We start from the raw sequence: 15,099 nt of genomic DNA, 5'->3' as shown, positions 1-15,099 counted from the left end.
TAAAAAGGAACTTAAATGAAGTTATTAACATTTAAAAGGACTAAATATGCAAACTTGCTCACAGTTTAATTTATTTCACAATGTTTATACAAACTATGCATTGCATAGGATTAGTTGCAATAGGCAAAACCATCAGCAAACAAACAGGTGATTCAAGATTAGGCCTACACATATTAAGATATATTATCATTTCGATAATGACTCTGGACAAAATTAAGTGTCTACAACTTCTACTTGATTTTCTTAATCGTTCTTATCGAATTGGGATCGTAGTAATGATTTACACATAATTCAGAGCATCCTTATTGTTGATATGATACAATTTTCTCTCAACTCTTTAAACTCCTAACGCATCTTAAAACCCATGCCCAGGCCTTTTGCATTTGTGCAGAAAACCAGTTGGAGTTCCCTCACGCATTCTGGCATCGACGGCCGCTCTCCGCTCTCGGCACGGACACATCGGGACGCCAAGTTTGCAAACATAGCTATGGATTCAATGGTGTATGAATTCTGAGCCATCTCCGGATCGACCACCTTTCGTAACTTCTTCCGGTCATTCAATATGTGCCTAACCTGAGAATGTACCGTCCATATATTTTCAACAAGCATCGGATAGAAATAGTTTTAAAAGAAATGAAGAATCGAAGAAACATTAAGTTACTTGAAGGACAAGGTTTTGATCATTCGGTCCTTGGTTTATGTCAATAGCTCTACGTCCGGTCAAAAGCTCTAAAAGAACCACTCCGAATGCATAAACATCACTTCGTAAAGTTAATTTCCCCGTCTATCATCGAAAACAAATAAAATACTAAAATTATTTAAGAAAGAAAAATTAAATAAATAAAATGCATGACGAGTTTTTAATATATTTTATAGAATTAATGAGGAATACGTACCGAAGTATATTCAGGATCGAAATAACCAAATGTACCAAGAACTCTTGCCGTAACATAAATGTCGCGACCCTCTGGCATCAGTTTGGCTAGTCCAAAATCAGATATCTGTGGGGGGGGAATAGCAGAGTTGGATTTTAGTTTATAATTTACATTATAAAATTATTCTACATATTAATAAAAATTAAGTACAGAATATATTTATATTGTTTGATAATAGTGGATTTGATTTTGTTTATGATTTATTTATTTCAAAATTTTAATTTTATTAATATACTAATATTTATATTATTATGAATAAATTTAAATATAATAATTTATGTATTTTACTTTTCTATATAAGTAAAATAAAACTTATTTGGAGTAACTTTTAATCACACTAATATGACTTAATTTTAACAATAAAAGTCACTTAATTTACATTGTAAAAATATTGGGTTAATTTAAATTGTAAGTCACTTAATTTAGCATCAATTTGTATTTAAGTCAAAAACTTTTACATTGAAAGTATTCAATGAGATTAACATAAGTGACCTAATTTGTTAATTATAGGAATAGTTCTATGAAATGAAGATTTGTGACTTGAAATAAAATTGATGGTAAGGTCGGTGACTAAAATGTAAATCACTCTGTATATTTATATTAAATCTTCTTTAGGTTATAATAAATTATTTTTAATATAGCAATCAAATAATGCTGTTCAAGGACAAAGCTATGGGTAAGGTGGAGGGATCATGACCCCTCCCAAAAAATTAGGTTTAATTGCTTTTAAGACCCTTCTAATTTTAGAGCTAGACAAAAAAAGGTCTTCGTACTTTTGAAACTAGGTAAATTAGATCCTAACCCCCTTTTGGTGCAATTACTTTTCAGACCCTCTTAGTTTTGAAAAAAAAAAAAATTAAGCCTTGGCCTATATGTATTTTATTTAAATACTTTTAGCTCCTTTCAATTTCAAAATTAAATAAATTAGATCCTATCCATCCATTTTTTTATTTTGAATTGATGACTCAATAAATAGACTATAATCATCATTTTATTTTATTTTTTATTTTATTTATTCCTTAAAATTTTATCCTAATTCCGTCCACAAATACTTTTTCTATCTTTAGTGGCCATCAATTTCCTATAATTATCAATTCGACCCGAACCACACTGATTTACAACTAATAAACACTTAAATTATCAAAACTTCATGCAATGGTAGCTAAGATTTACTTACCTTGGCTTCAAAGTTGGCATCGAGAAGAACATTGGTAGACTTGAAATCCCTATGAACAATGGGGATCCCAACAGCAGAACTGGAATGTAAATAAGCAAGCCCTCTAGCTGCTCCGATCGCCACCTTCAGCCTGGAAGGCCAATCCATCTTCGTTTCACCGATACCTATTTAAACCGATTTTGAAGTCGATACGTAGATGTTGTAAATCGACGTGGGATTTAATTAGTAAAAACAAAACAAAACAAAATTCAACTCCGAAAACACCCACCATTTAGATGATCTTGCAGGTTCCCTTTCTGCAGGTATTCGTAGACTAGAAACCGGTGTTTTCCGTCTGCACAGTAACCTATCAACGACACCAGATTCGGGTGGTCAAGTCGGCTTAAGATATCGACTTCTACGCGGAACTCGCGTTCTCCTTCGGCTTCTTTGAATGCCGGAAGATCCATTTTCTTGATTGCAACAACCTTCGGAATGCACCAAAAAGATCAAATTTGTGTTCTTTTTTTGTCCATCTTTATGGTAAAATATAAATAGTAAAAATATGAAAGTCATAGTTTAATTATTAAATAATTAACTGATCGAATAAAGTAAAAAAAAAGGAATAAATATTTGATTAAATTAAGTTAAAATATTTTGAGAAATCTAATTGACGAGACTTATTTTCTCAGTCAAACTTGATTTCTATACAATACTTATAATTTGATATGAAATTTGACCATTCTTTTTTAATTCCATTAATCAGTTCAAATAATTAGTCCCATTAATTATTTTAGTTAAAATATTTAAAAGAACACATTTTTATACCGATACAATTTTTTATTGGAAAGGGTGGTTTAAAGAAAAACTCGGACTAGAATAAGAATATACCAAATTAAAATATAGTGACTAAATCCCAATATTGAACAAAATAGATGGACCAAAACCTGAATTTCACCAATCTATTCAACTTAAAATAAATATTGAATTATATATAAGCATTATAAATTAGGATCATTAAAGCATTATAAATTAGGATTATGGCTACTTGAAGTTCTCAAACTTTTGGAAAAAAATATCTATCGGTCTCGTAATTATTGTAAAAAAGATTTAGTTTAATTGGACATCAAATAAATTTTCAAGTTAAATTATTTAACTCTAATTATTTACTAGAGTTGAAAATAGAAAACACTCAAATAATAATTATTTAATTTTAACATTTTTTCAAATCGTATTGAATTTTATAATAATAATGATAAGTACTGAAACCAAAATGATCAAGATTATAAATACCTCTCCTGATCTAAGAGTGCCCTTATAAACTCGGCCAAACCCTCCTTTCCCAAGCAGATTCTCATCACTGAAACAACCCGTCGCTTCCTCCATCTCCTTGAGCGTGAAAACCGATGATCCCTGTCGTCTCTTTACAGGCCTGGGAATTTGGTTTTCTTCAATTTGCCAGCACTCAACTGGCTTATAAACCCCTGAAAAAGTAGGCAAGCAACACAGTTTGGAGCCTAAAAAACAGACCCATTGTCTAATTACACCCCATGAACATAAATCATCAACATCCATATATGTATATGTATCACATGAAGTAAAACAACATACATGGGTCAGTATGATCCTGAGATTTGCTTCTCCGTCGCTTGTTCCAAGCCGAAACTAACCCGAAAGGCATCGTTTTAAGCTTCCTCGGATCGATCCTTCGGTGCTGATAATCTGATGGATTATACTACATCACACAGACAATATGTCGAACAGCTGAGCTGCATGAAGTTGGTTACGAATAACACGTTAAAAAAGAGATCAAATTCTTAGCCTGATGCTGGAGAAGAATATATGAAGGAATGGGTAGAGATATTCGAGGAATCTGCTCATACAGAGTACGTGTTAAGCAATTGAGGTTAGATTTAGAAACTACTCAAACAACAACAGCAACAGCGAGGAGAGATGAACTTGAAGGAAAAGAAAAAGCTGTTAAAAGGGAAACATAGAAGTTGGTATTTCTTCCCACCTAATTTTGATTACAACCCATAATTCGAAATTCAATCCGATTTGATCAGTATAATTTGGCATTATCATCTTTGAGTATATATTTCCACATATCCTCTCAATTTATTTTTTCACCAAATAAATTACACCATATAGTTTTCAAATCACAAATTCTAATAATTAATATTTTATAATACATAATACATATATTCTATGAATACGATTATAACATTAAAATAACATGAACACAAAAGAAATATACATGATGGATATGTTTTTTTTAAAGGTGATTGAGATTTGAGAGTAGCTGTTGAGAGGGTGCTTTCGTTCATTTGTTTTGGTGCCAAAGTTGTATGATTCTTTATTTTGAAAATGACAAGAGATGGGTCTCTGATTATGTCATTTTAACCCTAATGTGGAACTCAAGATATCAATGGATTCTTTCACGTCTGCATTCACAATATAGTAGTTTAGGATAAAAATATATATATATTAAAACACTTTCCATGGAGGTGGATAGGAGTGATTATTAGTGGATACTCGTATTTTCAGGTACTCAAAAATTTAAATACTTAGTTTTTCAAGTATTCAAAGATTCAAGTACCCAACTTTTTGGGTAATGAAAAATGTGACTTGTATTTTGATCTGTGAACATCTGGTACTTTGATATCTATAAAAATTAGGTACTCATATTTTCAAATAACAGAATTTGAAGATAAAACATAAAATATAAAAAAGAAATCGAATTAAATGAACAAAACTAAATTTATAACAATAAGATTAAAGAAAAAAATTTAAAATGTTATAGGGAAATAATTTGAGAATTGAGAATGTAAAATCTAATCTAAAATAAAAATAAAAATAAAAGAAATAAAAAATAAAATCATCAAATGCCCATTAAGACGAATATTACAGCCTATGACCTGACTCGTGAACTCAAAAATTAACAGGTCGAGTATCCGACCCGATAGAAAATTAGAGAAAAAATACCATGTTATTTTAAACGCCACTACTGGTGGATCATGGTAAAATAATTTGAACAAGCTTAATTATTTTTTAGAAAATAGGATTTAATGAAATTTTCAAAAAGAATTGGTGTGTGATTAAAATTTTCAAACCATGAAAGGTTCATTGAGAATTTTAAAAAAAAATTAAAATAGAAGGTTTAATAAAAACTATTAGAAGTTTTAGACAGTGATAGTTTCTAAAAACTTTAGAGAATCTAATTAAAATTTTCAAAAATAATAAGGAGCATATTGTAAATTTTCCAAAACTGTGGAGGGACAAAGCCCTGGCCGTCATGTTGATCCACTTCCTTTGTCTCTTCGATTGATAACGTACGAAAAATAATGGGAAATGAAAACGCCGCATAACATGAAATATTATTGAAATTTATATAATATATTTAGGGTAAATATACATTTTGGTATTAGAACTTTGTTTTTAAGTTCAATGTGGTACTTAAGATTTTTTGTCCAATTAGATACCTAAATTTGATTCCTTGGTTCAAATTAATAGTTGATTTTGATTTTTTTTAATTTAAATTGATATTTATTATTTTTAATTAATTTGAACCAAAGAAATAAATTCATATTCGTATTATTATCCCATAAGGGACACTCATTTCCTTTTTGAACAATTTTTGGCCACAATAAAATCCAAAATTTAAATTAAGTAATTTATATAAGGGTAAAGTATAGTAATGGTCACTGAACATTTCTGAAACTTGCATTTAGGTCCCCCAACATTTAAAACTTGCAATACAGTCCCCCAACATTTATTCCGTTTGCAATATGGTCCCCCAACTTAAACCACAGTTAGAAAATTAGGATAAATTATATAAACGGTCATTGAACTTTTCAGTCACTTGAATTTCGGTCCCCCAACTTTTAAAACTTGCAAAACAGTCATCAATTTCATTCTAAACCCCAATTTCCAAAGTAATTCAATTTTATTCTAAACCCTAAATTCTAAAATACTTCAATTAAATTCTAAAATACTTCAATTTAAGGTAATATAGGCTTGAAGAAAGAGTTCAAGGCACAGACACAACGAATAAAAATATATATTTATATAAATGTATATTTATATTTAGATGTATAAATAAAAAATATATTCATATATTAATGTATGAATCATTTATATTTTTTGAATATTTTATTTTTAATAAGAAATTAAAATTATTAATTATATTAGAAATACTCAACTTAAGATTATATATATATAATCATGAATTATAAATATGAAAAATATAATTATTAAATTTATTTTAAAAATATATAAATCTTAAATTTATTCTTTTAAAATATTGTATCAACTAATATTTAAAAAATATATTAAATCTATCAAACAATTTATCAAATATAATATTTTTTTATTGTAAAAAATATAATATTTTCCCATCATTTATTGCTTTCAAATTTTTTGCCGAAGTTCAAATCTCATTATTTCCATTTTATATTATATTCTTTTTTTTCTGGCATTGGTCATACTATTAGTATATGTATTATTGTATATCTCTTAACACAAACGATGGTGTTAGCTTAGTGGCTCCACCCTATATCTTTCATTTGCGTGACTCAGGTTTAAGTTTGCCCAAGACCCAAATTTTACTTCTTTGTAACTTAATTTTCTTCTAATTAGGAGGTGACATGTGTCACCAATAACACATATCATGATCATGTGTTAACACATGTCAGATCCTGATTAAATGATTAATTTATTAAATTTTATTTAATTTATGACCAAATTGATAGCATATATAAATAATTAGGTGGTAACACGTGTCACCAATGACACGTGTCATGATCATGTGCTAACACATGTCAGATCCTAATTAAATGATTAATTTATTAAATTTTATTTAATTTAGGACCAAATTGATTATATAAATAATAAAGACTGAATGTATAATAATTTCAATTCCTTTTAACTGCCACATCATCATTTTATCAATTGGTAACGACTAGTGGCTTAGTTGAAACAGTTAAATAATTATGTGGTATGATTGATAAATTTAAAAGATCGATGACAAAAGTAAAAAGGGCTAGATAGTTAAGTTGTCAACCGAGTAGTTTACACTTTTATTTATACGTCAAAATAACATTTTATAAATTTAAAATTCGAATTATTTTCAACCTCTTTTATATCCTAACTACTTTTTTTAATTAAAAAATTTCTTCAACAGATAAGAATTATACTATTATATTTATATAAAAAATACGTATCACATGAAATAAGATGAAATTAAATAATAATAACTTTGACATAATTGAATTTAATTTAAGTATTTTGGAATTTAGGGTTTAGAATAAAATTGAATTACTTTGGAAATTGGGGTTTAGAATGAAATTGATGATTGTTTTGCAAGTTTTAAAAGTTGGGGGACCTAAATTCAAGTGACTGAAAAGTTCAATGACCATTTATATAATTTATCCTAATTTTCTAACTGTGGTTTAAGTTGGGAGACCATATTGCAAACGGAATAAATGTTGGAAGACTGTATTGCAAGTTTTAAATGTTGGGGGACCTAAATGCAAGCTTCTGAAATGTTCAGTGACCATTACTATACTTTACCCTTTATATAATCATCTAATAAGTTTAGAGATCGACTCTCAAAATTTACAATAATACTTTCTCTACCCCAAATTTATGTCTGCTGTGCATTTAATAGCCATGATTGAAATCCGAATTTGATTGGAAGCGAATATTGTGATGATCATAGGTGTTGCCACCATTGTCGACGGTTTTTAGCATAGCTTCGGGCTTCCTGTCTTCCTCTTGAACTGCCTCGAAAACGAACTCGGTGGTTTTCTCGTGGCTCTGCTCATGGTAAGTATGCAGGGCGGATGATTGATAGCGATGCTGGAGGTGTTTCTGATGCTGCATATTGGCATCCCATCCGTTGTAGAAGACCTGCCTTTGACGCAACTGATGGATCTTTTCTGCATCTTTGGACATGAAAGGATATGTCTTCCGCGGAGTGGGGGCTCGGGTATCGATCGATGGAGGCTCATCTTCATCCGGTATCACATAGCTCTCTTGTGCAGGCCAAGGCGTCAAATGCTTTGGTTGTTGCTGGTGCGGGCTCGGCAACTTCTTTCTAAAACCAGGAAATACTCCTCCCAAAATTTCAAGTACCGAAACTCCGCCATTGAGAACAAGTTTCCGAAGGGATCCAATGAAGCCTTTGTCTTGCCTCTCATGTTCATCTTCAGTCGGAATTAAAGGTGGCCTGACGGATTTCACGGGCTTCTGATATGGACTCGATACAGCAGCATTCACTTGAACTGAATCCTGATCCATGAAATTAAGCATCGCCATTTCAGTGGTGAATTATGCAATACGAACTAAGTTACTTAGAATCAAGTATGAGTGTCGGATACCGGTAGACGTAGCTACATCAAATACTTCTACATACAATGTTCGGGCAAAGCAGATACCGAGTATATAAATAATAATGCCGAACACTCACATTTTGGGACGATACAATGGTGCCCACTCTACGTTGCAGCAAGGCTAGCATGTAACCAAAGAATCCAGCCGCAATAAGTACAGCGATTCCTGAAACAAAAGAAAACCAAGTGTGTAAAGCTCCAGTACCGACAATAAATGGAGATCAACATGAGGGGATTAACTTACCGAGAGGAAAACCACTTCCATACTGATAGGCACAGTCGTCAAAATGTAGTTGAATCTCTCTGATTGCTTGATTTCCTCTATCTATAACGAGAAGGGAGCAACTGCTTCCGACATAGACCACATCAAAATCATTAGAAAACTTTGCATCTTCACTTGGTCCGTCTACATGTCCCCCTCCCCGGCTCAATTTTCCACCAGCAATTGTCGTAACACCTGAAGATGATTCCGCTCGTATCAACAATAGTTTACAACCATTACATTGAACACATGACGGCAGCTAATCTCACCGAAAGATTCTTTTGTTCATATTTTTAAGAAAAGAACATACGATACATACAACTCGGTGATTACAGTGCTAACCTGCATCACTTATTTTCCTGATTGCGGTGTTCATAGCGTCTGCAATATAAATATTCCCTCTGTCATCTACGGCTAACCCTTTTGGATGGTTCATCCTCGCTTCTCGTGGCTTCCCATCTACGTGTCCGGGGTATCCTTCAGGAGATCCCGCAACCAGCCTTGGTCTAGTATCTGCGGTTCTCCCATTAAATAATCACAACTTAAAAAAAATTATCTCATGGACAAAATCGAATCATAACACAAATATAGAATTGCATCAGTGAATACTTATATCCTTACGATCGATCTTACCAACATTTTAAGCATCCACTAGGCCGTAAAAGTAACATGGTCGAGATGCAAAATAACAGACCAACCGAAACTTGCTCAAGAACGGTGAATAAATAAAGCATCAAAACAACCTAATAAGGATAACATTGAGCACGAGCACAATAAGTTGAGGTTCCTTTAGCTCATAGATCTATTTGTTTCCATCTTATTTGCAGTAAAAGGCAAAATCTAACTTGCTCGACTCTTCTTTTTTCTCGAAACGCCCGTCTACGGCACTCGTTTCCGATGCATATATCGACATGGATATATAGATATGATCCTCCAAGGATTCTCCAAATACATATTGAACAAATCCATGTATAGGGCAAAACCAATATTGACATAATACATAATTCTTATAACTTCAAACTAATCAATACTTGTAACTATGATGAAATTCAAGATTTAACCCCTATATTATTAGTAGATCCAAACCGTTATCGCAGGTAACCGCTACTGTTAAACCGATGACGTGAAATTTTCTTAACTATCATTCAATCACACACAATCAAGGCCACCATGAAAATCCAATCAATCATGTTCAACCAATTAGATATTTACAAATTACAACGGCATTAGGATAAACCAAAGTAGATTGATTAAATTCTGAATTTTAGCATAGTAAAGAGACTAAGATCGTAATTCGACCGAGATAACATCACAAAGAAAGAAGAAACCCACTTACATAAAGACAGAGAAGCAGAAATCCTATACAGGTTGCTATTAGCAGAGTCCAAAATCAGAAGCTCCCCATTAGGCAAAACCTCAACAGTGTGAGGCTCAATCCCAAGCTTACTTCCATCAAACACAGTCTCCACACTATATCCACTCTCAAACTTCACCATTGAGCGCCCAGTAATTGCTGTAAACATATAAATCAACATATCAGACACCAAAAACAGAAAGAAAATGTGGGTTATAACTTCCAATAGACAAGAGATCTACAGAAAGAAAGAAAAAAACCTTTTTTGGTTGTAGTTTTGAGTGACCATAACCATTTCATGGAAGCAGACAAAGATTTAGAGAAAAACTCATTAAGGATCTCTGCAAGAACAATGTAAAATCAAAGGATTTAAGCTGTAAACTATAAGCAGATCAAAGCAAAGAAAGTTTTTTTTTTAAAATTGCTTACTTTCAGGTGAAGAACTAGTGGGAGCTGAGCTGACAGTGACACTTCCAAGAAGAAGCAAAAGAGCAACACCCAAAGCGAATACATTTTTTATCATTGCTACTACTTTCACCGCAGAGAAAACTAAAATCCCAAAATGAGAGCTCCCGGAAATCGGAGGAGATTCAAGCTTTACACATTGAAAAGTAAGCCAACAACCCTACTTGGAATCTGTTTTTTTTAGTAACAGTGAAAAAAAGAAGGAAACAGTTCTTTATCTTAGCTTTTTTCTTTTTCAAGGAGTAAAGGCATGAGAAAAGCAAAGGGAAGCAAACAGGGAGGAGTCACATAGAGAGAGAATCAGTATGATGTGATTAATGTATCTTAAAGCCTTAAATGCTACAGTGTTTTTATATCAGGTTTAACGACAAAGTTCAGTTATTCCCTACCTAAATCCCCTGCTGTTTTTCCTTATTGTTTTCTACTTTTAATGTGTTTTAATTAAAGAAATGTGATGAAAAATAAAATAAGATATAATAATTTAAGAAAATTATTTTAAAAAATAAATCAAATTTATAGTGTTAAGTAAAGTTGTCTCTACACTAATACAATATTATCAAAACCGTCCCCGATTGGATTTAATAAATTTTATCATGTAAATCGTTGATAACTGTCCATAATTTTATTAGAGCTGTATATAATTGTTGATGGCTTTAGAATAAATTAAATGGCCGAAAAATAATATCGAAATATAATGAATTTATTCTATCCATAAAATATATATTTACATGTCAGAGATAATTGTTAACACATACGATTTTATTTAGGGATGAGTTTTCTACAAAAGAGGAAGGATCGGTTAGAGGGAAAGGATTAGGGATTTGAATATTATAAATTTCAAAGATTTAGGAGGTTGTGGTGATAATAAGAATGATAACTGGATATTAGATGAATGGACATCGATAGATGAATGATCATTCGAAAATGAGCATTAACGAGGGTGAAATTAGAGATTTTAATAGTTTGAGTTTTTTTGTTGTCCGACATTTTAAAGAAATTTGGTTTTTTAAATAATATTTTTTAATTAAAAAGTAATTTTTTTAAAAAATATAAACACATCGCTTTTTTAGTGATCTCCCAACTTTTCCTTTGCTTAGTGCAACTATTAATTATTTAAATAAAAGAAAGCGTTCCCTTTTCGTGGTGATGAAAATGGAGTTCCCCCCCCCCAACACATTTCAGAATGACTTGAACCTATTACTAGGTTAAAACATCGACTGTTTGCATTATTCATTTGTTGGACAGCTTGCTGATGAATGTGAGAAGCTCTCGCAACCTCCAAGCTCACATACTGTTGGTAAGGTTTCGAGAAATTTGGGATTGTTTTTTAAGCCTTGTGTGGGAGTCTTCAGTGAACTTCGGTTTCCAAGATTCTAGGAAACTGTTGTTCCTGAGGTTCTACTGTAGTGGTTGTCGTTTATCCTTAGCACGGGCCTATTGATATATTATGAAATTCAACTTCAAATGGTTCATTTTTTGTTTCATAAGTAATGATGAACTTAAACAAGATGAGAATAAACCTTTGTAGTTGTGCTCCATCACACTCAAATTGAGCTGATGGCATTTGATACAGAAGGGCATAGTCTGAGATAATGTGGCATAATGACGAAAACTTTACTGCTCTAGTTGGCGGGGGAGAATGTCCTTTGAATGCTTTGATTAAAGGTCATGTTGGTCAGAATAGACTGAACTTGGGCTGTAACAGATGGAATAGACTGAATTTACTGTAACAGATGAATTTTTCTTTCTTTATCTCTCTCTGTCTCTCTCTCTTTGCTCCTCCTTTTTAGATGACTGAATTAGGGTGAAATTGAACTTGTCTGGTTGGTTATATTATGTTCCCCTTGTCTGGGTATGGTTACCATGATGATGGTAATGATCTAGCCAGTACAGTACTTAGAACCCTGACTCTTTGGTGCTCTGACTGTTTTGAGCTCAAGATGTGCGACCTTTTAAGTAGTGTAGCGATGGCTTATGTGCGAAAGCAGGACAATTTATTTGTAACTTTAGAATTCGGGTTTAAGTTAAACATTTCCTGCAGGTTCTTCTAATGGCTTTGAAAACCTGCGTAAATCAAATCAACCTTTCTCACAGTCTACATCTGGTACTAGTTTTTGTAAAAAGTTGGAAGAAAATGTAAACTGCTACTACTCTACTGAAATATGACTCTTTTATCTGCATTGTTCAGTGCGAAATGCAGTTTCTTCTAAATGTTTCTAAATTAAGTGATAGATTGTAGGATTGGACTTCGTAATTGGATATGACCATGCATAATTGCTTTTGTACTTCATGCTACAGACAGATTCCAGGTCACTCAACACGTTTGGGAAAAGTCTATCAATTTTGAATCATTGATAACACCGAAAAACCAAATGCAACGGGGACTTTCCAGAGTGAAAGGATGAAAGTTGGTAGAGCAGCAAGACATATTAGTTTGCAATGATGAAGTGTTGCAGGTCCAACACGATGGCCAAAAGCCGCCGAACGGTGGCAACTAACAGTGGAAGAAAAACCAGTAGTTAGAGAGTGAAAAATACAAATGAAAGAGAAATATGATTTTACTAAACTGATAGAAAAGATTATAAAGCCCGTTTCTTAGCTCAATATTCAATAGGCTTATATAGCCCTTAATAATATGCTAACAAACTAACTAATCTCTAACTAATCAAAACAACCTAACTGATAGTTCAACATTCTCCATGCTTCTTCAATTTTCTTGATCTTCTTCTTCTTCAAAAAAAAAAAAAAATTCATTGTCCTCCCTCACTTATTCGGACTTTCTTCAACTTTCCTTGGCTTTTCTTCTTCTTTTCAAGAGTTTTTTTTTTCATCTTAATTGCTCTTCCTCTTCACTTATTGGGACTTTCTTTTTTGTTGGAAGCAAGGTGGTTAAGCTACGAGCTCCCGGATGCAATATGAAGCCTCTCTTGGGCAAGAAAACATATTATTTTGTCTGGTTAAGGAAGGCAATATTGTTAAACTCTTAACCCTCCCCAGATAATTTTTCTTTCCATGAAACCTTAGTTGTTAAGCCTCAAAAGTCTCATGTTCACCTTGTGAGAGAAACAAACAAGTAACAAAGAAACACAAGCTGAGATTAACTGAGCAACCCAAATCTGTTGTAGAAATGTCCATAAATCAACATCAACACCAGCTTAGAACCAAATCAAAATGCAACATACAACACACATCTGTAATATGAGAAGCATCATATGTCAACAATATACACTAAAAGTAGTGATGGACAATTATCAACATCTATCAGCAGTAATCCAACTTGGAACTCAGATGATCAAAATCCAAATATGAAGAACCATGAATCAATATCAGCAGTAGAAATCACACTTAACCTCGCTCATGCATTGTTGCACCAATCTTTGCAGGAAATTCCAATCTTACATTCCCCGAGTTTAATGATGCCAGGGCAGTTTGGACCAATTAACCTGGTTTTTGATTGCCGATTCAGGGCAGCCTTCACATGGACCACGTCATGTTGAGGAATTCCTTCCGTGATGCAAACAACCAGATCCAGTTCAGCTTCCATAGCCTCCATAATAGCAGCTACAACACAAGGTGGAGGAACATAAATGACAGAGGCATTGACCTTGGTTTCAGCTTTTGCTTCCGCTACTGAATTGAAAACAGGAAGTCCTAACTGCTCTGTGCCACCCTTCTTCGGTGTAACTCCACTAACCATCTTAGTGCCATATTCAATGGCTTGCTCGGTGTGGAAAGTTTCATTTTTCCCTTAATGCCTTACAAATAACACGAGTATTCTTGTCTACGAAAACCGCCGGCTGAGACGCTGGAGCCGCCAAGAAAGTCTGTGACTGGGTCAGAAATTGAGAAGAGGAAGAGGAGGAGAGGGAATTGAGCGGGGATATCTGGGAAGACAAAGATCGGATGAGTTGTGAGGCTTGTCTAGCCATTGCTGCTGCTGTTGATTCAATATTGGATCTCCTTTGCCTCTCTCGCTGCTGTAGAAACCCAAAAAAGTGTACTTCGACTGAGAAGGAGGCGACAGAGGAAACTTCGAAGCTATTGAGGAACCCGATCAAAGAACGGAATGGAAACAACGGAAGAAAGATGACGTCAGGATCTTTGGCGAATGATACCATGATGAAGTGTTGCAGGTCCAACACGATGGCCGGAAGCCACCGAACGGCGGCAACCAACAGTGGAAGAGAAACAAATAGTTAGAGAGTGAGAAAAATACAAATGAAAGAGAAATAGGATTTTACTAAACTGATAGAAAAGACTACAAAGCCTGTTTCTTAGCTCAATATTCAATAGTCTTATATAGCCCTTAGGGGGTGTTTGGATGGGGGAATGTGGGATTCTCATGGGAATGGAATCCACATTCCCCCGTTTGGTTAGGCCGGGAATCTCATTCCCGGTAATGAAAGATTACCGATAGTGGATTTTTTTGGGTATATTACCGGGATGTCATTACCTCCATTTCCTTAGGTATTGTTGAATTACCGGCGTTTTGGACTAAAATGCCCTTAAATTTTTATTTTTTATAAAAATATTCT

At 33.2% G+C, this 15,099-nt stretch overlaps 2 protein-coding genes, 1 long non-coding RNA gene and 1 pseudogene across 3 annotated transcripts; 1 reads left to right on the top strand and 3 right to left on the bottom strand.

The window, feature by feature from the left end:
* Positions 1-38: 38 nt before the first annotated feature.
* On the bottom strand, positions 39-3,883 carry LOC120150348 (probable serine/threonine-protein kinase PBL28). Its single transcript, XM_039163041.1, has 7 exons — positions 3,703-3,883; positions 3,385-3,575; positions 2,381-2,579; positions 2,113-2,276; positions 897-1,001; positions 662-784; positions 39-573 (listed from the first exon to the last, which is right to left on the bottom strand). Exons 1-7 carry the CDS (start codon positions 3,770-3,772, stop codon positions 346-348), a joined length of 1,080 nt encoding a protein of 359 aa, XP_039018972.1. The 5' UTR covers positions 3,773-3,883; the 3' UTR covers positions 39-345.
* Positions 3,884-7,703: 3,820 nt separating this feature from the next.
* LOC120150398 lies at positions 7,704-10,819 on the bottom strand. The gene is made up of 7 exons (XM_039163077.1): positions 10,529-10,819; positions 10,360-10,440; positions 10,082-10,258; positions 9,088-9,258; positions 8,728-8,940; positions 8,561-8,649; positions 7,704-8,382 (listed from the first exon to the last, which is right to left on the bottom strand). The coding sequence occupies exons 1-7, from the start codon at positions 10,620-10,622 to the stop codon at positions 7,753-7,755; spliced, it is 1,455 nt and encodes a 484-aa protein (XP_039019008.1). The 5' UTR covers positions 10,623-10,819; the 3' UTR covers positions 7,704-7,752.
* A 942-nt stretch (positions 10,820-11,761) lies between these two features.
* LOC120150393 lies at positions 11,762-12,874 on the top strand. Its single transcript, XR_005518525.1, has 3 exons — positions 11,762-11,861; positions 12,606-12,700; positions 12,863-12,874. It is a non-coding gene; the product is annotated as an uncharacterized LOC120150393 (long non-coding RNA).
* A 1,045-nt stretch (positions 12,875-13,919) lies between these two features.
* Positions 13,920-14,553, bottom strand: LOC120150627 (annotated as a pseudogene).
* Positions 14,554-15,099: the final 546 nt, after the last annotated feature.

Source organism: Hibiscus syriacus, unplaced genomic scaffold (assembly GCF_006381635.1).
Source record: "Hibiscus syriacus cultivar Baekdansim isolate YM2019G1 unplaced genomic scaffold, ASM638163v2 tig00111022_pilon, whole genome shotgun sequence".
NCBI classification, from domain to species: Eukaryota; Viridiplantae; Streptophyta; class Magnoliopsida; order Malvales; family Malvaceae; genus Hibiscus; species Hibiscus syriacus.
This window is presented reverse-complemented; position numbering and strand designations above follow the sequence as displayed.

Coding starts and splice junctions, on each gene's coding strand:
- LOC120150348 (XM_039163041.1), bottom strand. CDS start 3,772: ATGCCTTTCGGGTTAGTTTCGGCTTGGAACAAGCGACGGAGAAGCAAA. Junction 3,576..3,702: donor TCAGGATCATACTGACCCAT/GTATGTTGTTTT, acceptor CTACTTTTTCAG/GGGTTTATAAGCCAGTTGAG. Junction 785..896: donor TCGATCCTGAATATACTTCG/GTACGTATTCCT, acceptor TTTCGATGATAG/ACGGGGAAATTAACTTTACG.
- LOC120150398 (XM_039163077.1), bottom strand. CDS start 10,622: ATGATAAAAAATGTATTCGCTTTGGGTGTTGCTCTTTTGCTTCTTCTT. Junction 9,259..10,081: donor TTCTGCTTCTCTGTCTTTAT/GTAAGTGGGTTT, acceptor GGAGAACCGCAG/ATACTAGACCAAGGCTGGTT. Junction 8,941..9,087: donor CAGGAAAATAAGTGATGCAG/GTTAGCACTGTA, acceptor AATCATCTTCAG/GTGTTACGACAATTGCTGGT.